Here is a 24,394-nt window from a genome sequence, read left to right as displayed (position 1 = left end):
AGGGTTTTGCCCTCCATCCCACCTTAGCCAACCTAAGCCCTTCCACTGGCTTTCTACAGGCTCATTTGGGAAGCTCCCTTGCCCAAATTATCCTGAAGTGGACCCTGGGTCCAAGTCTTCTGCCAGTCCATGACTGATGCTATGCATGTTCTGGAAGATGGGGTTGCTGTTTGTCCTAAGAGCTGGGTGCTAAGCATTTACCTCCCAGGTTCAGTCTCCTCTTCATCCCACGTCCCCTCAAAATAACAGGAAGGTTTCAGCAACTGCCACAAGAGGGCTCCCCTCAACTTCCTAGCATTCTAAATTGAGTACTAAGGGACAAAAGGGAATAGGTCATCCTCTTCTTCAAGTTGTTCAGGGGTCCAAAGACCCCCCACTGGCCCACCATTCAGCTAAAGTTCTCTCCATTATCATTATGAGAGGTTGTAGCTCTGAAAGATATCTATTTGCTAATATAGAAATAAAACACCTGGCCGGGCGCGGTGGCTCAAGCCTGTAATCCCAGCACTTTGGGAGGCCGAGGCGGGCGGATCACAAGGTCAGGAGATCGAGACCACAGTGAAACCCCGTCTCTACTAAAAATACAAAAAATTAGCCGGGCGCGGTGGCGGGCGCCTGTAGTCCTAGCTACTCAGGAGGCTGAGGCAGGAGAATGGCGTGAACCCAGGAGGCGGAGCTTGCAGTGAGCCGAGATCGCGCCACTGCACTCCAGCCTGGGCAACAGCATGAGACTCCGTCTCAAAAAAAAAAAAAAAAAAAAAAAAAAAAAAAAAAAGAAATAAAACACCTGGCCGGATGTGGTGGCTCACATCTGTAATCCTAGCACTTTGGGAGCCTGAGGTGGGCAGATCACCTGAGGTCGGGAGTTCAAGACCAGTCTCACTAACATGGAGAAACCCATCTCTATTAAAAATACAATACAAAATTAGCCAGGTGTGGTGGCACATGCCTGTAATCCCACCTGCTCAGGAGGCTGAAGTAGGAGAATGGCTTGAACCCGGGAGGCAGAGGTTGTGGTGAGCTGAGATTGCGCCATTGCCCTCCAGTCTGGGCAACAAGAGCGAAACTCCGACTCAAAAAAAAAAAAAAAGAAAGAAAACACTTGGGAAAGATACTCTTATCAGCAGTCTGTCACCAAGTAGAACTCTGGAGAAGCCTGGAAGGAAGAAAGTGTCATCTTATCTTGAGGAGTAGGTGGGTAATGTTCAAAGTCATTGGGGTTGATAATACATGTCTGGTTGGAGTAGTTTGAGAGTTATATATGGTGGAAGCACTGGTCCTTGAGGGTGATGGCCTATTAATAACAGAAGCGCTGAAAAAGGAAAATCGGCAGGGGAGGCAGCAGGGAAGTAACTGAATACAAATTATATGCTTCACACTGGTACTTGGGGCTCTCAAACTTATTATATGCCTAAATCCTATCCCTTTCCCACAACAGCAGGCTGGGAAGACCTCTGTCCTCAAAGCTTAAGAAAATATTAAGACTGGGGAAGGCTTGCCTGGCTCACCTAGACCTCACTCACCCTAAAGGTAGCACCATCCCTTTCTTTGCCTGGAGCCAGACACTGGTAGCAGGGGAGGAACAGAATAGTGGTAGGAGTGTGATGGAGGATGGAGGCCTCTCAGACATTTGTGGGATCTCTGGATGAGCTTGGCATCCTGACAATGAAAAACCACACGCCTAAAGTAGAGCTGATGCAGGGCCATTAGTTATAAGAAGGATCAAGGTCATTACACTGCCCAGACGTTTATCCTTCATGTTTATTCACTGCCAAAGTCCAGAACTAGACTAGTGAGGGGACTCTGTTCAAACTAGAAGCACCTCATGTGCAAGGCTGAGGAGATCTGAGAGTAGAGGCACATGGGGCCCTCCAAGTGTAGGGCCCTTCAGCCAGTGAAGTCCCTACAGTCTACCAACAGGTGAGAAATGTGGCTGACTTCAGGTTTAAACCTTAGAACTAGAGGAGGAAAGTCACAAAGCCCTCACACTCTGGTGCCCAATTCATTTGGGCTCCCCTGCAGGTTACAATGGGAAGAAATAACCAGTGTGAGTGGGACTAAGTTCCTCCATAACCTTACTCTCTATCAATCAAGTGTGCCTTTTACCCCTTTGCTGAAAGAAGGAGCACTATGGAGAGAAGGACCAGAAAAAGGACTCCCCTCACATGAAACCACTGTCCCACGGCTGCTGCACAGCAAAGATGAAGGTCTGCTCCAAAGCTGCATAAAACAAGTTTAATTTCCAACCAGGGTCACAGTCATCGTGTTATCCCACATTTTGAGCAAGGATAGAGAAGGTGAGTTATTAAACATATACAGTCTACATTCCAGAGAAGGAACTGCAGTTACCACTATAACACCACAGACAAACTTTGGGGTGGGGGGAGCGGGGAGTCCTCAGGAAGCAGGAAGCTGGAATCAGGGAAAGCATAAAATTAAACCTACCAGAGGAGAGGAGAGGAGAGGGAGTGGGCAGAAATGGAATGAAATACCCAATCCCAAAAGAGCTGTTAAGTGAATGGGAATGTAGAAAGGACCACCCCTGCCAAGGGCTTAGCAGCCAGGGATACTACCAAGATCACTTACTGCTCCCTGCTGGACAGATCTGGGGCAGCACCAAGGCCACCTCCTAACATTTTCAGCCCCAGATTGGTCCCTGGAGCCCCCCAAAAACAAGGTGAGGGGTGAGGCCTGAAATGAGGAAAACCTATTTAGGACTGGCATCTAACTAGAGAAAGTCAGGGAATGAGGCAGGAGAAGAGGCAAAGTCCTCATGAACCACAAAGATAGAGTGGAAAATCCTAAGTAGGAAAAAATACATGGAAAAGGGCAAACAAGCAACAGCAGTGAATGAGTTGAGATTGAAAAGGAAAGAGTTCAGGGAAGGAGAGGCAATGGGGCAGGACAAAATAAATCTGAGGAAATAGAGCAAATAAAAAGTATGGAGGGAAGCATCTGTGGGGCCAGGGTAATGAATACATTTTTAAATGAAATAGAACCTCCAACACCCCCCCACACAAGCACCACACACAAACACACCCACACCCACACCCATACACACACACACCCACAGGCCTAGAGAGCAAGATACCTGCACACACCTGCTGCATCGTGGATAACACATCACTAAGTAACTGGCACTGAGGGAGATACCCCTGGAACCTCTCTTTCACAGTTCAATCTTGGATGGGGTTACTACTATTGATTCACCTGCTATCGATAAAAGTGGCCAGGAAACCTGGCCTCATGGAGTGGGGCTTGGGACAGCCCTACTGGGAAGGGATCTCTCAGCTATGCTATGGGGGGCCCTGGGCCCTGACCTTCACAGAAAGGTTATGGACAGCTGTCTGGAAGCTCAGGGCGCAGCCAGCACACACAGAAGCCCACAGGACAGCTACGTCTTCACAGAAACTACAGAAGTCAGGACCCAGGCCAGGACCTCAGGGACAAGGGCCCCCTGCAGACAGAGATGCAGTAGCAGCAACTTCTGAACAACTACATAATAATGCGGGGAGAACCCTGAAGACCACTGCATCCCACAAGCACTGACAACCACTTCAGGATTTTATTTCCTCCACTCTAACCCCTAGATCCATTTATGAGAAGTGGGTGAGGAGGGCAGGGGCATGGAGGGTGAAGGGACAGCAAGGATGGTCTGAGGGCCTGGAAACAATAGAAAATCTTCATCCTTTAGCACATCCTGGATTAGAAAACAAGAATTGGAGAAGAGGGGGGTTGATACTAAGGTCAGCTATGTCACCCCACTTCCCAGCTCCTCATTAGAACACCCAGTAGCCCTGGTCAGGCCAACAGGAGTACTAGGGTGAGAAAACTTCTGACCAAAGACAGATGAACCATCCAGCGCCCAAGATCGAAGGGTGGTGGGGCACTGGAAGGCAGTAATGGGACTGATCCATGCCTCACCTCCTAATAACGAAAGAGAATGAAGATGGAAAGCCTGAGGCCTTCGCCTCCCTTCCCCCAACGCCCTGGGTCCCTAACACACACCACGGACTTGCCATCCCCACCCCCTAGTCAAGCTCCAGACGAACAGATCTGAGGATGGTCGGGAAGGATCAGTTGAACACTCTTAAGCTGATAAGAGTGAGTGGGTTCCTCTCTCCTTCCCAACAATAAGGCAGAGCACAGTGGCATCTCCTTGAGAACAGTCATCTAGAGATAAATGCCACCCTCCAGTCCTAAGAAGGGTGGAGAGAGGAGTACAAGGAAAATGGTGGTGGAGAATCCATCATCTGTCCTGTCATCCAGAAAAACCTAACTGCAGAGAGGTGGGTAACCAGTCAAAGACTGGGGTAGTCCGGCCTGACTAATGCCCTCCCACCTTCTTCCCTTAATCTCACCAACACGAAAGGGGCAGATGACAGGCTCCAGTGGGCAGTGTCCTGGCTGCAAGCCCTGAGCTTAACTCCACCCCCTCCCCGCTCCCCCCGGCCCCCACAAATATATCTCTCTATACATGTATATACAGGCGCACACATGCACGCAAACACAGAGAGGCCCGTGCAATTTCCATGTAGAACAGGGAGAGGGTGGCGAAGGAAAGACAAACAGGGGGTAGAAGGGCTTGTGGGGACAGAGAAAGGATTCAGATGCCAAGAGGACAGCAACCACTGCCAAACAAAGAGAATACCCCACTCGACCTCCCGAAACCCAGAAGGTGAGAGAGAGAGGGGCCACCCCATGAAACCATAACAACTTTGTTTTTGTTTAAAATCCAGTAAATTGGAATGACTCATCATCAGGACAGCAATTAGGGATTGGTCATATAGGTGGACAGGAAAAAGGAGGGGAGGCAGGGGAGGCAAGGCTCTTGCTGGGCATGCGGACATGATACCCAGGGCCCTGGCCACACTTGCAGTGGAGAGGAAGGGGTAGGACTGGGGCAGGGTGACAGCAGGTATGTCAGGGGTGGGTGGGGTGCTTGGTTAGGGCTGTCTGGCTCTCACTTCTTGTTTTTGAGCTGATTGGCCAGCCAGTCCAGGCCTTCGTACAGCCCGTCCCCGCTGGTGGCACAGGTGGCCTGAATGTACCAGTTACGGTGACGAAGGGAATGCAGGCCCAGCTTGTCTGTGATCTCAGCAGCATTCATAGCATTAGGCAGATCCTGGAGCACGTGGGAGACACACAAAAAGAAGCCTCAGGATTTTTTAAAGGCTTCTAGAACACCCATCTACCAAAGAAATGTGTACCAGCACCTTCCCCTCCTCCTTTATTTTAGGAAACCCAGACCAAGATCCTAAGGAGCTACTTTGGATTTAGTCACCCTAAAACCCAAGATCCAAGGCACTAGAGGTCACTGTACTGAGGAATTGGAAACCAAATACGAGATTGGTGGGGAAGCAAGAGACGTGATTCAAACTGACCAAAGAATCAGGTCTGTCTGACAGCAGGAGTGAGGCCAATTCACCTAAAGTAGATAATAGGCAAGATGAAAGAAAGACTTGAGGCAATCCCTGAGGACTGCAATGTTGCTAAATAAAGCTGGGGTGGGGCACGAGAAGAGGGGCATAAAGAAGCCAACTGCTCAATTTCCCACACTTCTAAAATTGAGAGCATACTAAAAGGGTTTACCATATAATAGGCCCAAGACCCAACAATTTCCACAGCCAGTTTGCTGTCTCCCAGATTCTGGGGTGGGAAGAAGTCTCACCTGTTTGTTTGCAAAGACAAGGAGTACAGCATCCCGGAGCTCGTCCTCTGCCAGCATTCTCATCAGCTCTTCCCGGGCCTCATTTACTCGCTCCCGATCATTGCTGTCGACCACAAATATCAACCCTAGGGAGGCAGAGCATGGGCTGCACTAAGATGACAGGTAACCCCCTCCCCCCAACAAGAAGACACTTGCCTGACACCCTCCAAATATTTGCTCCCTTTCCTCCCTTTCTTCTGCCCCCAGGAGCTATAGCAGGGTAACAGTTGGCCACCCATAAACAAGAAAGACAGCCACACACTCTGCTCAAACCCAACCAACCCATGCTAGGCCTGGGCATACCTTGGGTGTTCTGGAAGTAGTGTCTCCAGAGGGGCCGAATCTTGTCCTGGCCACCCACATCCCACACTGTGAAGCTGATGTTCTTATACTCCACTGTCTCCACATTGAATCCTTTGGAAAAAAAACAGGCAATGGTCACTTGGCCTCAAACACTAGCCCCGCAACCACCACCACAATGAGTTTGGTTCTGCTTTCTCCCAGTGGTGGCCATGACACCAACAATGGAAAAAAACCTAAGGCTTCCTCAGACCTGGTAATCGTTAACCTAGCAGCCTGAAGGCCAAAATGAAAACCGAAGAGAAGTCGAAGAAGATGAGGAAAGTCGGTCAAGAGGTTCACAGTTGCTTGGGTAACGTGGGCCAACTTTCCTGACTTTTCCACTGAGTCTTTGGTGCTCCCTTCTACAAAATGACTCAGCCCTACTCTGGTACTTTGGCTACCAGAGTTGGCCTCAGCTAAGATGTGAGGCCTGAGAGGCAGAGTGAAGAAAGGGAAGTAAGCTGGCATCCTGGAGCCCCAAAGGCAGAGCCAGCTGAGAATGCTGACTGGAGCCCCCACTACATGGCAAATGTTCTCCCTCCCTTCAGCAGACTGTAACCAAGATTGGCCACCAAAGACCTAAACCCAAGCAATTCCAAGCCTTTGGAAGGAACATCAAAGCCTTTCACCTGCTTTCCAAACAACACAGAGAAAAAACCAACTCCATGCCTGAGGGCAACTGTTGAGTGCCAGGCCATGGAAGTTCCTGCATCAGGGAGAGCCAGGTTAGGTGGGCAAACAGCAGCCCCAGCATCTGCTAGTAAGCTAAACAACACCCCCCTCTTTTCTGAACCCCACAAATTGTATGGACTTGCCTGGGGAGAAGAGGCCAGGTGGGAGAACCAGGAATAGGTCCCTGCCCTGCCTCAGCTGCCGGCATGAAAGCCCACATCCAAGCTCTGCTCTTACCAATGGTAGGGATGGTGGTGACGATCTCCCCCAGTTTCAGCTTGTATAGGATGGTGGTCTTTCCTGCGGCATCCAGGCCCACCATCAGGATGCGCATCTCCTTCTTCCCAATCAGGCTCTTGAGAAGGTTTCCAAAGATATTGCCCATGATCACAGCAACTGCTTTCTGGGGACAGTGGGGCCCAAGTAGGGGGCAGTGGCAGTCTGGTTTTGGCCTGGTCTCTGGTATGGAAGACCTGATCCTAGACAAAGGAAATGTAAAATCGTACCATCATTTGCTTGTCAGGACTTCCACGTAATTAGAATTTCCCAAGGTCATGGCTAGAGTTCATTCATGACAAACCCAGAGTCTGAGGGGACTATAAATACCAAGGCCCACTTAACATACTGAGTCTTTGGGAACAGAGACAAAGCAGTAAACACTAAGGATCCCTGCTCTGCCAGTAATCTAACCATGTGACTCTGGGCAAGTTACTTCACTTTTCCATATCTGCACCTGTAAATGAAAGGGGGACTGAACTAGATGATTTCTGAAGTCCCTTCAGTTCTGCTATTCTACCCTATACCCCAAGGCATTGCAAGATCATTAATGCCTCTCCCTCCCCTAACCTTACTTACCCTGAGACTTCTGGCAAGGGTGGAAGAGGAGGGAGTGGAATGAGGAGTGGCTCTCTGTGACTCCCGACAAGGTTCAGGCTTGCCAGTTTCCCAAGGTTTATGCTCTCTCCTCTAATCAAGAGACTCTGCCTCTTCCCGTCCTATATTTCTGCAACTCCATCTTTCTTCCACACCAAAATAAATGAGGAATAAGAAAGTCGTACTCCTAAAAGAGGCTGATCCTTTACACTCTGTGAAATGCCAACTGCAAATGTTGTGCCCTGTTCAAACAACAAGGCACTGGGAGTAGAGAGGTGGGGTATGGCGGGGTTACCCCTTTATTCCTCAGCTAGGTGTATCCTTGGCTCACTGTGGCCCATCCAAGGAGGGGGCTGTCCCACATGGTCGCTGCAATGAGGCAGTCATCTCATTGGTTCTCTGCTTCTTCCCTAAGCCTTTCGGCCTAATCTCCATATAGCATCTAGGGTGGTTTTAAAATCAAACTCGGGTCATATGATTCCTTTGTTCAAAACCCTCTAGTGGCTTCATGGCTCCTTTTCAGTACAACCCAAGGCCCAAACCATGGCTTACAGGGTCCTACATGACCTCCACTCCCCTACTTCTGTCACGAGATCACTACTCTCTCTCTGCTTACTCCACTCCAATTCCCCAACACTTTCCTTTCCTGCTTCAAAGCTTTTTTTTTTTTTTTTTTTTTTAAAGAGGTGGGGTCTTACCATGTTGCCCAGGCTGGTCTCAAACTCCTGGGTTCAAGCAATCCTCCTGCCTTAGCCTCCCAGGGCACGGGATTACAAGCATGAGCCACCATGCCTGGCCCCAAGCTTTCATATTTGCTATCACCTCTGCCTGGAATGCTTCTCTCTCAGATAGCCATCATGGATTACTCCTTCACCCCCTTCAGTTACCTGTCTGTTCCAATGTCTCCTACCAAAGAGGCCTCCCACAACCACCTGTATAACACAGACACACACCACTCTCTACCCCATTTATCCCACTTTTCTTCATAACATTTATCACCATCTGACACATTATATATTTATTTCTTGCTGATTGTTTTATTCTACCTAAGATTTCAGCTCCTTATGTGTTTTGTTCACTGCTCTGTCTCCAGTACCAAGAATAGTGCCAAGGACACAGTAGTTGAAAAACTGAACTAACCCCCAGGGTCTCTACTGACTTTACTGACAGCTCACTCAGATTGGATGCTATGCCTGGTATATAGTAGGCACGTAACAAATACCTGCTGAGGCCAAGTGCGGTGGCTCATGTCTGTAATCCCAGCACTTTGGGAGGCCAAGGCAGGTGGATCACTTGAAGTCAGGAGTTTGAGAACAGCCTGGCCAACATGGTAAAACCCTGTCTCTACTAAAAATACAAATATTAGCCGGGCATGGTGGCACACTCCTGTAGTCCTAGCTACTCGGGAGGCTGAGGCACGAGAATCGCTTGAACCCGGGAGGTGGAGGCTGCAGTGAGCTGAGATCATGCCACTGCACTCCAGCCTTGGTGACAGGGCAAGAATCCGTCTCAAAATAATAATAACAACAACTGCAACAACAAAAACAACAACAACAAAAAATACCTGCTAAAAGGATGAACACGACCAAAAGAATCATTATGAAGGTACAAAATGTCTATCTGCTCGCCCTAGCCATTGCCCCAACAGACAGAATCAGATTCACACATTCATTTCCTTTCTTCTTTTCTCTCTTCTCTATGGCACAGGATAGCCACAGAAATGCATCTTTGAAACAATAATAAAATGAGGATTCAGAATCACCCATACAAGCCAGTTCTCTGTGCCTGCAGGAGGCATGTGTCAGCGGGCAGCTTATTCAGCAATCACCATATGCCAGCTGCTGGCATTCTCTAGAGTCTGGGAACCAGAGACACACACACACCCCAAACACAGCAGCCAAAGGGACAGGTCAAGACAAAGTGCACCCAAACCCAAGAATGTGAAAGGTGGACGGGGAGGAATCCTACTTACAAGCATGGGGGTTTGGTGGGAGTTTGGTTGTTTTTACAAAACTTCTGACATTTCCCCCTACCACCCTTCTCAGTTTGCAGCAAATTCCAGACTAGTGCAACTGAGCCAGATCAACAGTCCCTGAAGACCAAAGTACTAGTTTGTCCAAAAAAACAGAAACAATGAGTGCTTATAAAGTGTTTCATCTTCAAAAGGCCTCCCCAGACAGCCACTAATGAGCCAGGCGTGGCACTCTCAGTAGGTTCCCCAGATGAGCCCTACCCCTGATCTAGAGGGTTCACACACCGGGAAGAAGGGCTAGCTCAACCTTAGGGTTCAACTTCAGCCAAGCCACCCGCTAGCCTTCCTCTCTACTCTGTCTCAACCCACCCAGGTAGACAGATTCCTGAGGACCCCTGAGGGACCTACCCAGCTAAGAACAGCTCTCACCAACCTTGGCAATTTGTAGTAGTGTGGTTTTTGGTTATACTACTAACACCTCATGAAATTTAAACCTTCCCCAAGTCTTCCTAGTCTTTACTCTGTCTCTTGCTCAGGGAGCCTTTCCTTCAGCTCCAGATGACCCTTTGCTGTAAAGGTTTGGTATCAGGCTTTGGCCCAGATTCTGAATTAAATTTATGCCACACATTTACCTCGCTGTCCTTTATGACTAAAACTATTGCTGATTAAATGCTTACCAACTGTGAGTATAGTGGTGGCTGAAAAAGATATAAGTAGTCAATATGCCTTGCCCCAGAACATGGGTACACTGTCCTTTGATCTTCTTCTTTGCTAGGCTGTCATGCTGAAGTCCTGGTTCAAAAGCTGATCCCAGTGTTACACCTATTTCTATTTCCTGGCGTGCCACATCAAGGCCTTACTTTGAATGATCTTAACCATTCAATGTGGCACTTACTACCTTGTGGAGTTTTTCTTCTTTTGTAAGTCTGTGTATTTACTGTCTCCCCCATTAAACTGTGTATTCCCTATGGGCAAAGACCATGTCTACTTATTTTGAATCTGTCCTCCCTCTAGTGCGAAGTCCACTGTGGGAGTTCAGTTAAGCACATTGGCTGATTTAAGCTTCATCTGAGGATGTCCTTACATTATTTCTTCTGTCCAGTAGGATTTGGTATCTCTATGTAATGCACAGAGGGTTGCTTAGCTATCCTGTCCATTCTCAGCCATTTTCCACATATATTTGACCCAGGACTGCTTTGGGAACAACATAAAAGGACTAGAAGACTAGAATTGGTGGGATTCTCTCTTGCCATTTAATATACAGTGGGACTGATGAATACCTGATAAAATATCTAAACAGCTGGTCGGGCATGGTGGCTCATGCCTGTAATCCCAGCACTTTGGGAGGCTGAGGTGGGTGTATCACCTGAGGTTGGGAGTCTGACACCAGCCTGGCCAACATGGTGAAGCCCCATCTCTATTAAAAATACAAAAATTAGCTGGGCGTGGTGGTGCGCGCCTGTACTCAGGAAGCCGAGGCAGGAGAACTGCTTGAATCCGGGAGGCAGAAGCTGCAGTAAGCTGAGATCACGCCGCTGCACTCCAGCCTGGGCGACAGAGGGAGGAGACTCCGTCTCAAAAAAAAAAAGCAAAAAAAAAAAAAAAAGGGGCCAGACACGGTGGTTCACGCCTATAATCCCAGCACTTTGGGAGGCTGAGGTGGGTGGATCACCTGAGGTCAGGAGTTCGAGACCAGCCTGGCCAACACAGTGAAACCCTGTCTCTATTAAAAACACAAAAATTGGCCGGGTGCGGTGGCTCACGCCTGTAATCCCAGCACTTTGGGAGGGCAAGGCAGGAAGATCATAAGGTCAGGAGATCGAGACCATCCTGGCTAATACAGTGGAACCCTGTCTCTACTAAAAATACAAAAAAATTAGCCAGGCGTGGTGGCGGGCGCCTGTAATCTCAGCTACTCGGGAGGCTGAGTCAGGAGAATTGCTGGAACCTGGGAGGTGGAGGTTGCAGTGAGCCAAGATCATGCCATCACACTCCAGCCCAGGCAGACAGCAGTGAGACTCCGTCTCAAAAAGAAAAAAAAAAAAAAAAACCAATTAGCTGGGCATGGTGGTACATGCCTGTAGTCCCAGCTACTCCAGAGGCTCAGGCAAAAGAATCACTTGAACCCAGGAAGCAGAAGTTGCAGTGAACCGAGATCACGCCACTGCACTCCAGCCTACGTTAACAGTGAGACTCTATCTCAAAAAATAAACATCCAGTAGCTATCATGTGTCTCCCTGGCGAAGCCCAGGGCCTTGAAACTAATGGACGTTATGACTCCTCCTCTTCATTTATTTAATTTTTTTTTTTGAGACAGAGTCTCACTCTGTCACCCAGGCTGGAGTGCAGAGGCAGAGGTTGCTCACTGCACCTCTGTTGTTGGCCAGGCTGGTATCAAACTCCTGGCCTCAAGCAATTCGCCCGCCTCAGCCTCCCAAAGTGCTGGGATAACAGGCATGACCCACCACATCTGGCCATGACTTTTCTTTAAGTATAATCTGGAGCTTGATTTAAATGAGCATTTCAAAGGGGATGCTGGCTTTCTTGTCTTGGCTTTCCCTGTCCCTTGCTAATACCAGAGAGCATGCTGCCCTACCACCAAGATGGTAGCAGCTTTCAGCTTCGTGCCATGAATACAAATCTTTGGCTATATAGCTTTCACAATACATTCCTAGAAAAGCACTAGGAAGCAGAATGGCGAAGTCAACAAACCGTGAATTGTTTCTCCATGTATTATATAGCCTATAGTTACTCTTTCATCACAGATGGTACTCCTGTGTTGACAGGGCAAAATGCCAGGGTTCCATTGGCTGTTGGATATCAAGAATCAGCAGTTAAGACTGAAAGTGAATGGCTCAAGATGAAAAATGGAATATACTAACATCTCTATTAAAAAGAAGGTATCTCCAGGTTCTCTTTTACAGTCAGAAACTTTATTATCACAGGTAAAAACAATAGGAACCCAAACACGTGCTCTAGTACAATCTGTGTGGGACACTGAAGGAATTCAGTTAAGCACATCAGCTGATTTAAGCCTCATCTAAGGATATCCTCACTTGAGGACAACTCACTGCCCCCACCTCATCCCCCCAGGAGAAGCAGGCTGTTGCTGTAACTGGCTACTCAACCATCTTTCCTTACATATGTTGCAGGAACATGCCTGCCTCAATCTCCAGGTGCTTTTGAGAGTCACACATCCCAGTCGGCCACACATACTCCCTCTACCTGATTCCAGTGAATGATCCAAGAATGTGCTATGAGACACCTCTGAGGGGACTCCTGATCTGGCACTACCTCCTCCTCTTCAGGGTCCAGGGGAAGGAAGACCAGGGTCTCCAAACCCTCTGCTGCCAGGCAGAGTGCAGTAAAAACAGATTTGTTCTTAGATAATTTTCAAATTGAAATATCACTAATAGAGATGCTATTTTTAGCACAGCTAACCAGTAGATCAATACAATTTAAAGAAACAAAAGCAGAGTATGCCTGTACTGAGTTTTCTTGGTGCAGCTGGCTTATGACCTGTGTAAACTCCAAGTTCTTGTCTCAAGAGCACTGAAATCAGAACATAAGAACTCCTAGATTAGTATCTTAACGATATATACTAGACTTAAAGATTTCCCAAAGTCAAGAAATAGCTTCTGATACCAGCTTTCATCCATTCATCAAACCTTTTTTTTTTTTTTTTTTTTTTTTTGAGACATTCTCACTCTGTCACCCAGGCTGGAATGCAGTGGCGCGACCTTGGCTCACTGCAACCTCCGCCTCCCAGGTTCAAGCGCTTCTCCTGCCTCAGCCTCCCGAGCAGCTGGGACTACAGGCGCGTGCCACCACTCCTGGTTAATTTTTTGCATTTTTAGTAGAGACAGGATTTCACCAGGTTGGCCAGAATGGTCTTGATCTCCTGACCTTGTGATCTGCCCGCCTCAGCCTCCCAAAGTGCTGGGATTATAGGCGTGGGCCACCGCACCCAGCCTCATTCATCAAACATTTATTGAGCATACTGAACTAGGGATACAGAGAGGGAGACAGTTTCTGCCTTCATGAAACTGTCTTTTTTTTTTTTTTTTTGAGACTGAGTCTCACTCTGTTGCCCAGGATGGAGTCCAGTGGCGCAATCTCGGCTCACTGCAAGCTCTGCCTCCCGGGTTCATGCCATTCTCCTCCCTCAGCCTCCTAAGTAGCTGGGACTACAGGTACCTGCCACCACACCCAGCTAATTTTTTTGCACTTTTAGTAAAGATGGGTTTTCACTGTGTTAGCTATGATGGTCTCGATCTCCTGACCTCGTGATCTGCCCACGTCGGCCTCCCAAAGTGCTGGGATGTGGGAGCACCGTGCCCGGCCATGAAATTCACTCTTTAATGGAAAAGACTAGTAAAGACAGGATTACAAAACAGTGTGAGAGTAAGAGTAGAGTAAGCACATAGTATTATGTGGACAGAAAGCTGGAGCAGTAAATCAACACTGAAGGGTAAAGGGTGATTCTGAAACATAATTCTCAGGTCATACCTGAGCTGGCTCCTAAAGGAAGAAGAGGAAGTAATCAGACAATAAAGAGGGAGTTGGGCAGGGGAAGTGTGTGCAAAGGCATAAAGACTGAGCCAGGCGCAGCAGCACACACCCGTAATCCCAGCACTTTGGGAGGCTGATGCAAGAAGATTGCCTGAGCCCAGGAGTTCAAGGCCAGCCTGGGCAACATGGCAAATGCCTGTCGCTATGGGGGAAAAAAAAAATTAGCTGGGTGTCGTGGTGTGCACCTGTAGTCCCAACTACTCAGGAGGCTGAGACAAGAGAAATCACTTGAGCCCAGGAAGTTGTGGCTGCAGTGAGCCATGATCACGCCACTGCACTCCAGCCCAGGTGACAGAGTGAGAGAAAATGTCTCAAAAAAAAAGAAAAAGAAAAAAAGACCTAAGTTTCAAATAGCACTTTAAAAAAAAAAAATATATATATATATATATATATAAAAATATATAAATTTCTTTTCTTTTTTTTTTTTTTTTTTTTAAGAGATGAGGTCTCACTCTGTCATCCAGGCTCACTGCAGCATCCAAATCCTGGGCTCAAGCAATCCTACTGCCTCAGCTTCCCCAGTAGCTAGACCTACATACAGGCCCAAATCATCGTGCCGCAGCTAACTTTTTTATTTTTATTTTTGGTAGAGATAAGAGTCTCACTTTGTTGACCAGGTTGGTCTCGAACTTCTGACTTCAAACGATCCTCCAGTCTCAGCCTCCTAAAGTGAAGATTACAGGCAAGGTGTGGTGGCTCACACCTGTAATCCCAGCACTTTGGGAAGTCGAGGCAGGTGGATCACCCGAGGTCAGGACTTTGAGACCAGACTGGCCAACATGGTGAAACCCCGTCTCTATTAAAAATACAAAATTTGCCGGGTATGATGGCGCACTGTTATCCTTGCAATCCCAGCTATTCATGCGATGACGCAATCTCAGCTCACCACAACCTCTGCCTCGCAGGTTCAAGCGATTCTCCTGCCTCAGTCACCCAAGTAGCTGGTGTTACAAGCACCCAGCACCGCGCCCGGCTAATTTTTTTGTTTGTTTCAGACAGAGTCTCACTCTGTCACCCAGGCTGGGGTGCAATGGCACAATCTCGGCTCACTATAACCTCCATCTCCTGGGTTCAAGTGATTATCCCAGGAAAAATCTCCTACTTCTCTCAAATAGCTGGGATTACAGGCACCTGCCATCATGCTAGGCGTGTTTTTGTAGAGATAGGGTTTTACCATGTTGGCCAGGCTGGTCTTGAAATCCTGACCTCAGGTAATCCACCCGTCCATGGCCTCCCAAAGTGCTGGGATTACAGGCCTGAGCCACTGTGCCCAGCCAGATAGCACTTTTTATTAGCCAAAGCCAGGTGCAACTGGGAGGTAGCTTATTTGGATACAGCATGGTGGGTAAAAGAAATGATGAAGGCAGGGGCGCGGTGGCTCACGCTTGTAATTCCAGCACTTTAGGAGGCCAAGGCGGGCACATCACCTGAGGTTAGGAGTTCAAGATCAGCCTGGTCAATATGGTGAAACCACATCTTTACTAAAAATACAAAAATTAGCCGGGTGTGATGGCACGGGCCTGTAATCCCAGCTACTCAGGATGCTGAGGCAGGAGACTTGCTTGAACCCAGGAAGCAGGGATTGCAGTGAGCCAAGATCACATCACTGCATTCCAGCTTAGGTGACAGAGTGAGACTCAGTTTCAAAAGAAAAAAAAAGAAAAGAAAGAAAGAAAATGATGAGGGATGGGGCTGGAGAGATAAGCAGGGACTGGATCATGAAGGGCTTTAAAGGCCATGCTGAGTAACGTGATCAGGAATGTGCTTTAGAAAGACCATTCTGGCAGAAGTTTCAGGAGTAAATTAGAAAGGGGAAAGACTGGAGGCACAAAGACTGCTTAGGAGGTATAGTAATACAGGTGATAAATCACAAGTTCTTAACTAGAGGTGGAAACTGAGAGGAGAGGACAGACTTGAAACATCATAATGGTAGAATCGACAGGATTTAATGAGTGCTTAAATGTAGGCAGAAGAGGAGAATAATCAAAGACGATTCCCAGGTTTCTGGCCTAGGGACTGGGTGGCATTTCTTGAGAAAGAAAATACAAGAGGAACAGATCTGAGTGTGAACATGTTTGTTTTTATTATTACTGTTGTTTTCAGAAACACAGTCTCACTCTACCACTCAGACTAGAGCGCAGTGGTATGATCATGGCTCACTGCAGCCTCCATCTCCTGGGCTCAAGAGATCCTCCCAACTCAGCCTCCCAAGTAGCTAGAACTACAGGTGTGCATCACCATGCCTGGCTAATTTTTAAAGTTTTTTTTGTAGATACGAGGTCTCATTATGTTACCCAGGCTGGTCTCGAACTCCTGACCTCAAGCAATCCTCCCACCTCAGCCTCCCAAAGTACTGGGATTACAAGCATGAGCCACTGTGTGCCTGGCCCCTCAATCTTAGAAAAGGACCTATGGCAATGTTCTCTTGTCCAGCCTTTGAATGTTGATGATGTAGAAGGATGAGAAGCTAGAATAATCTGGAGACCATAAAGAGAAGGAAACAGATATTTAAAACTCCAGGATATCAGAGCAGAAAAATGGAAAAAAACTCGGTTGGGTCCTTAATGACAATATCAAGCTGGTAAATTAAACTTTTTCTTTTTTAGAGATGGGATCTCGCTATGTTGCCCAGGATGAAGTACAATGGCTATTCACAGGTGCCATCATGGTGCATTACAGCCTCAAATTCTTGGGCTCACGCAATCCTGAGTAACTGGGACTACAGGCATGCACCACCATGCCTGGCTTCTTTCGTTTTTTGAGATGGGTCTTGCTCTGTCACCCAAGCTGGAGTGCAGTGGCGTGATCGTGGCTCACTGCAGCCATGGCTCACTCCCAGGCTCGAGCAATCCTCCCACTTCGGCCTCCGGAGCAGCTGGGACTATAGGCATGCACCACCACACCTGGCTAATTTTTGTTTAATTGAAGTTTCGCCATATTGCCCAGGCTAGTCTCGAACTTCTGGGCTCAAGTGATCCGCCCATCTCGGCCTCCCAAAGTTCTGGGATTACAGGCATGAGCCACTGTACCTGGCTGGCTTCTTTTTTTAAAAAAAAAATCATAGTAAAATACACATAAAGTTTACCATTCTAACCATTTTCAAGTATACAATTCAGTAGCATTAAGTACATTCACACTGTAGTGTAACTATCACAACTACTCATCACCTGAACTTTTTAATCTTCCCAAACTGAAACTGTACCTGTTAAACAGAGGCTCCCCAATCCCCCTGTCCCTGTAGCCCCTGGTAACCACCATTCTCCTGTCTCTATGAATTTGTTACTCTAGGTACTTCATAGAAGTAGAATTGTACAATATGTGTTCTTTTGTGTCTGCTGTTTTTTGTTGTTTTTTTTTTGAGATGGAGTTTTCGCTCTTGTTGCCCAGGCTAGAGTGCAATGGTGCAAGCTCGGCTCACTGCGACCTCCACCTCCTGGGTTCAAGCGATTCTCCTGCCTCAGCCTCCCAAGTAGCTGGGGGATTACAGGCACCTGCCACCATGCCCATCTAATTTTTTGTATTTATAGGAGTTTGAGACCTCCTGACCTCAAGTGATCCACCTGCCTCAGCCTCTCAAAGTGCTGGGATTACAGGCGTGAGCCACGGCACCCAGCCTATGTCTGCCTTTCTACTAGATGTCTTGCTATATGATTTAATAAATCCTCTCAGCCTGTTAGCCACATATGTGTTTTCTATTTTTGTAACTAATACATTCTAACTGAAATATCTAGGGATAGTGTACACAGTAGAATAGGAGAAAAGGGCAAAGGCGGAAACCTGCCTGACACACCAACATTTAAAGTAGCGGGAGCCAGGTGCGGTGGCTCACAGCTATAATCCCAGCAGTTTAGGAGGCCGAGGTGGGTGGATCACCTGAGGTCAGGAATTCGAGACTTCAGCCTGGCCAACATGGTGAGACCCAATCTCTACTAAAAATACAAAATTAGCTGGGCATGGTGGGGCATTCCTATAATCCCAGCTACTCAGGAGGCAAGACTGGAGGATTGCTTGAAGCCAGGAGGTGGACGGAGGTTGCATCGAGGTGAGATTGCACCATTGCACTCCAGCCTGGGTGACAAGAGCGCAATTCCATCTCAAAAAAAAAAAAACAACAACAAATAAACAAAAAATAAATAGGCCGGGCGCAGTGGCTCATGCCTGTAATCCCAGCACTTTGGGAGGCCAAGATGGGTGGATCACCTGAGGTGGGGAGTTCGAGATCAGCCTGACCAACATGGAGAAACCCCGTCTCTACTAAAAGTACTAAATTAGCCGGGCATGGTGGCGCATGCCTGTAATCCCAGCTACTCCATAAGCTGAGGCAGGAGAATGGTTTGAACCCACAAGGTGGAGGTTGCTGTGAGCCAAGATCGTGCCATTGCACTCCAGCCTGGCAACAAGAGCGAAGCTCCATCTCAAAAAAAAATTAATTAAAAAAATAAATAAATAAAGTAGTGGGCAGAAAAGCAGGCCAGGAAAGAATAAGAAGCAACCAGATGGGCAGAAGGGAAATCAAGAGAGCAAGACATCATAGACACCAATGGGGATAGAACATACAAAAGAAAAGAGGGAGGATCCAAAGCTACAGTTTTGATATAAACTAAAACACATCTAACTAAATAAGTCCCAATTAACTCAATTAGTGGTATTTAGGCTCAGGCCAGAATTGTTACGCCAGCTTCCCATCTAGTCAAAGAACAATCCTGGAAAAAACTCCAGGACACACAAACCTGAAGGAGGCCACAGCTGTGAAGTGAAGAAGGATCCCGAACCACCCTGTCTGATGGAGACCCAAAATGCCTGGGAAGGGTCTGGCTTTTACCATGGACAACCCTCAGCAAGTGAGTCAGAACAGAGGACAAGGTCTGTTTTAGAATCCTAGCCAGATAAAACACTGACAAGATAAAAACTAGACTCATTTGTTTCTTTGGAACATTCTGTGGCACTGCCCTCTACCCAAAAATTTCAGCTTGCCTTATTCTTAGAATCTGACCAGCTTACAACCACTACAGCTCCTGATATTCTATGGCTGTACCAATCCAATGCCCACCTCTACAGTCTTGGATATCCAGAACACTGTACATTCTTAATTACAAAATCACTGAAAGTCCATTAATAGCCTAGACCCCTAATAATCTTCTGCCCTTAAACTGGTTCCACTGTGCAAGTTAAGATGGAGCTGACAGTAAACTGCTTAAACAGGAAGACATGATGTGGACAAGGCCAACCATTATACAGAGGAGCCTAAGGACACAGAGGAACAGAGAACTGCCTGCCTGGGGTATAAGAGTTATCTGTGATCCCTCAGCATCCCAAACACACTTTTACTCTAGGACTTGCTGCAGTATTCATGTTTGCCTGTTTTGCTTTCCAGAGCTGGAACTGCCCAATGTGCCTCGAGTGCATTACAGGTCAGCTGGAGATACTGATCCTATCAGCCACTGGATGGCTGGGCAGGGCTTGGGGTGGCTAGAGCTCTTGGGCCAGCCATCTCAGATTTCAAGTCTCACTATTACCATTTTTTGTGTATACCATCATGGGAAAAAGGCTGGAAAGTACCTCACTAGACTGTGAGCTCTTTGCCAGCACAGACTATGCCTTATTCATGTTTCACGTCTCCAGCATCCAGCACCAATGACTGACCTATAGCTAGTGACTGACATGCGTGTTGAGAACAGTTCTACTGAGAGTGGCAAAACACTTGTGGGGTTGAGGAAGACAGTATTCTATAGGTGGTCTCTGATCCTTTTCCCTGTATCTGACAAACTGAAGAAATGGTTTCCATGTCCTCAGAGCCCAAGGGTTCTGCTTGAAGAGCGGAGAGATCACATGAGGAGGTGTAATTATACCCCACCCCCCACTTTCCACCACCAGTAGAAAGTAACTCCACTTTTGTCCATTTTATGTATTAGAATTCAAATAAAATTTTATTTAACGTTTGACTGCTTTAAAAAAAAAAAAGGACATAAACCATTGCAACAGAGAGCAAATGCTCTCCTGCATCTTAAGCTCATGCTGAAGTTTAAACATTCATGCTTGACAAACTCCTGTGCATAAGCTAATAAAGGAAGGATTATGCCAGGCTTTCAGCAGTAATGGGAGAACTAAAAGGTACCAAGAGACCTGCCACACCCAGTCATCTCAACTTTCTTCAGGAATATGGTAATAATGGTGGATCTCTAACATCTTGAGCCATTTCCTTTCTGGTCCACATGGTGTGGCAGATCCTTTGCATAAGTCCATGGCAAAGCTCTAACACATTCATGAAATCCCTACTTTAGTCAGTTCTTTACCTGACTATAACATGAAGCCTTCGAACATCTGTGGGACTCTTTCCAAAAGCTCCCCATGTCTTTTTATTATCAAATAGTTATATTAGCACTCTATCTGTATTTGCAACAGATATTGGAGTGAAAAAGGTACAGAAGACAGTTATACAGATATCACAATTTCTGGGCCATGATATTCTGAAACAGATACTCAAAAGCAGACATTTTTTAAAGATTGGACTTAATGAAAAGAGTGGACTAAATGAAGATCCTCAAATACTGACTGAGACCTAAAATAAGGGGATCTAGGAATCTAAATCCCTGACCTGGGTCACCAGGGTGCTCTTTTCTGGAAGAGTGAACTATTATTTCAGAGTCACACTGACTTTTCTAATATGAATACTATTCTTGTGCCCCCATGCCTTCACCCTACATCCAAATTGATGGTTCAGGGCCCCTGCCTTGCTCCAGCTTCACCTCCCACTCAGGCAGCAAGAGCTGTCTCTGTGATGCTGACGATGAAAAAAGATTTCGCTGCTCATAAGACTACAACCAGCATAGAAATTCATGGTAACAATCATCCCTCTACACAAGCACCTCAGGCAGCAAGTTGTTCTTTTGTAAACCTCTTTTCCTCTAAGGCAGCCCTGAGTGTTCATATTATTAGTATTATGATAATGGATTATTAATAGCAGCTAACAGCTATTTGGTACTTACTATACGCTTTGTACAATACCAGGTGCTTTACATTTATCTCATTTAATTCTACTGACAACCAAAAAAATAGTAATTCTCTTGAAAACCATGTATCATTACCTTCTTTACAGAAGCAATTTTATAAGGAACATGCACTGGTAATTAGCAGAAGCAGGATCTGAATCTAATTTTGTCTGATTCCAAGATCCACTCTTAATTACTATACCATTCTGCCTCTAAATTTACCTCAACAAAAATGGTGAGGAGAGGTCAGGCATGGTGGTTCATGCCTGTAATCTCAGCACTTTGGGAGGCCAAGGTGGGAGGATATAGGAGCGAGACCAGCCCTAGTAACATAGTGAGATCTCTACAAAAAGTAAAAAAAAATTCGCTGGGCACGGTGGTGCTCGCATGTGGTCCCAGCTACTTGGGAAGCTGAAGTGCAGGATGGCTTGAGCCCAGCTTGAGGCTGCAGTGAGTTATGATCACATCACTACTCTCCAGCCTGGCTGGATAAAAATAAAGGTATATAGGGAAGCAGATTCTACAATTTCCTTCGGTTACATAGTCAGCTTTTACTGACCTGATTTTAAAGTTCCTCCTTCTAACCAATAAATCCCACCCTCTATCCTGAGTCCACTTCCTCTTATTATGACTTTAGTGTAAAAGAGTAGTGTGGCTGAACACACGCTACAATATGACTCTTTGTGTGATTTCACTCACTTCCACTCTTTCCAGTCTGCTGTGTGCTCTCCTTTTATACTTGCATTCAGTACAATAGCAGCTACCATTCACTGGTACCAATTCTGTGCCAGACACCACACATATACATACATACATTGGTCCCTCTTCCAAACTCCAGGATCCCAATTCATATATAACACTTTGAAAGACTTAGGTCTGATGGAGAGACCCCTTTTCCCACAATGGGGAAGCAGGAAAGCTGGGACTGCAGATAATGACTCTGTGTTCTAGTAATATTTCTCTTTTTGGGTCTTAGTTTCCATTATCTATGCCTATTCTGTGCCTCTTAGGAAGGCAGAGACACCAAAACTTCTTAATTACAAAGGCTAAGGGTCTTTGTACCCTTGCTAAGCTATCTCCAGGCACTTCTGCTGACAGCCAAGCCATCTCTTGCCCTTTCCTTAAACTACAGTTAGAAAGCTATCCATTCACATTCTATGTGAATACATTCTAAGTTCATTATGGGTACCTACTGTTTGCATGGGCATTGTGGAAGAGGAGATGAAATCCAGTTCCTGCAGTCAAAAAGCTTCTAGTCTCTTTGGAAAAGCAAGATAGACAACTATAAAACTTCTAACTATGCAAGGTAATAATTCCATGCTGGGAAACAGGACGCATGTGAATATGTGATACATGGGAGCCCTTCCAAGGTCAATCATTCATTCTGAGAAAAGCTGAACCTTAATGGATTAGTTTTTTTCTTAGAAAGAACTTTTACAGACATGTTTTTCAAACTCAAGTCCAATGGGCTATGATAATCCACTGTCCCATAACACTGTCCCATGTCCCAAGTCATGGCAAGTGAAGACACCTAACCCAACAAGAAGCCCAAGACAAAATGGCAGCAAAGACTGTTACTACCTACCTGATTGAGGACAGGCAAGGAGGCATGCAGCGACTAGATTCTGTCCTGTTGCACTGACCCAAGCAATCAGACTCTTGCAGCACATCTCCCAATAAAACTTTCATGCCATAGACCAGGGGTGACCCAATCCAACAACAGCAGAGACAGGTTTTAGGTTACATTTCTCCCTCACCAGGATGGCCTTACTATTTCTTCTCACTCCTGATCACATACCACAATCCTCCACCTCCACCACCACATTCCTCCTGGTCTGGAAAGATGTAGACCCGCCTTAATGCAATCAAGAAGGGAATTCCCCAAAAATAACAGCTACCACCTAGCTAATCAAGTGGCCCGTTTTAACAGGAACTCCACCTCCCCAACTCCCCCTCCTCCCCTCAAAAGATTCGCGTAAGCCAGGGCTCCATTTTCTGTTCCGGGAATCCTGGTACTTCCTAAAGAAAGCAAGCGGATTGGAAGACACAAACTCAGGGCCAGTGACAAGATGCTCCCTCCTCCTGTGAGACCGCCCCCGCTCCGCCTGGGGAGGAAGGCCCCACCTCTCTTCTCCCAGGAAGATCAGATCCCCCTCCCCCTTCTCCTGCCTCCTCTCCACCCTCTCCCCACCTGCTGCCCTCTTCCCAACCTGCGGTTCCCTAGACTCCAAAGCGCAACCTCTATCAGAACAGCGCCCATGTGGTACACCAGCAGCCTGCCCTGTTGGCTAACCCCCAACCCCCCTACGCACCCCTGCCCTATGATGGGGGAGGGGGTGTAACCACAGCAAGGCTTCTCTCCGGTCTCCTATTGCTAAGGTGGGGGAGGGAGAGGGAGTAGAAGAAAGCAGCATTCCCTAGCCCTTTAACAGAAAAGATACAAACAGCCATCACCGCCCCCGCATTACCTCTCCTCGGACGGTTTTCCTCCCCCTCAACAGCCCACCTCCTGCAGGCGACAACCTAACTGCAGCCCAGGTCGCCCCCTTGTGCGAGGCGGAGGACAAATCCGTGTGCGCCCCCCACCCCCACCCCAGCTCCGCGTCCTTCAAATGCGGGGGCAGGCGTAAAGCTGGCCAGACGCCCCCTCTTTGAGTTTTCGGGTGGGAAGGATACCACCGCCCCACGCCAAGCAGTGCCGGGCGGGGCCCGGGAGGCGCTCTATCTCCTCAGCCCTCACCCTGACCAAGCCTCTTCTCTACCAGGACCCGCCTTCCCTTCCCAGCCTCTCACCTGTTCCTGCTATCAGCTGCGCCGCTGCGGCCGCCGCCTCCGCCCCGCAGGTTCCGCTCCGCTCCCTCCGGCTCCCCAAGCCGACTTCAGCCCGGCCGCTGCCCTGGCCCGCTCCCCAGCTCCCTCCTTCCTTCCCTCCACCTAGCACCGGAAGCCGCGACGGCTACTGGAGCTGTGCGGCGTACCCCCACCCCCAGCCCGGGATACTTCCCACCTCCCCGATCGCGCGAGAGCTGCGCGGTAGCAGGCGGCAGTTCTCGCGAGACCCATCACCATGGCAGCGGCTGCAGCACAGGCAGCCGGACGCTGGAGCTGGAGTCTGGGCGGAGGCCGGTGTGGGGGCTGTGGGCGGCGGAGGCGGGAGCCGGGAATGGGGATGAGACAGTGAGGACTGAGGTGAGAATCCCAAGCTCCTGGGTTGTGCCTGGAATTTAAGGACTGAGGCGGCAAGTTGGCTGCGTTGGAGACGGG

General features: G+C 47.7%; 1 protein-coding gene across 5 annotated transcripts; it reads right to left on the bottom strand.

Annotated features, from left to right (window-relative positions):
• Window positions 1-2,221: 2,221 nt before the first annotated feature.
• On the bottom strand, window positions 2,222-24,102 carry LOC105492892 (ARF GTPase 3). Of its 5 annotated transcripts, none has more exons than XM_011760253.3 (6): window positions 23,599-24,102; window positions 22,716-22,965; window positions 6,962-7,203; window positions 6,014-6,124; window positions 5,672-5,796; window positions 2,222-5,125 (listed from the first exon to the last, which is right to left on the bottom strand). In XM_011760253.3, the coding sequence occupies exons 2-6, from the start codon at window positions 22,817-22,819 to the stop codon at window positions 4,964-4,966; spliced, it is 744 nt and encodes a 247-aa protein (XP_011758555.2). In that variant the 5' UTR covers window positions 22,820-22,965; window positions 23,599-24,102; the 3' UTR covers window positions 2,222-4,963. The 5 variants fall into 5 exon arrangements, with proteins under 5 accessions (XP_011758555.2, XP_070927884.1, XP_011758558.1 ...); XM_071071783.1 differs by having other exon boundaries at window positions 22,716-22,812; XM_011760256.3 differs by lacking the exon at window positions 22,716-22,965.
• Window positions 24,103-24,394: the final 292 nt, after the last annotated feature.

Source organism: Macaca nemestrina, chromosome 10 (assembly GCF_043159975.1).
Source record: "Macaca nemestrina isolate mMacNem1 chromosome 10, mMacNem.hap1, whole genome shotgun sequence".
Lineage (NCBI taxonomy): Eukaryota > Metazoa > Chordata > Mammalia > Primates > Cercopithecidae > Macaca > Macaca nemestrina.
This window is presented reverse-complemented; position numbering and strand designations above follow the sequence as displayed.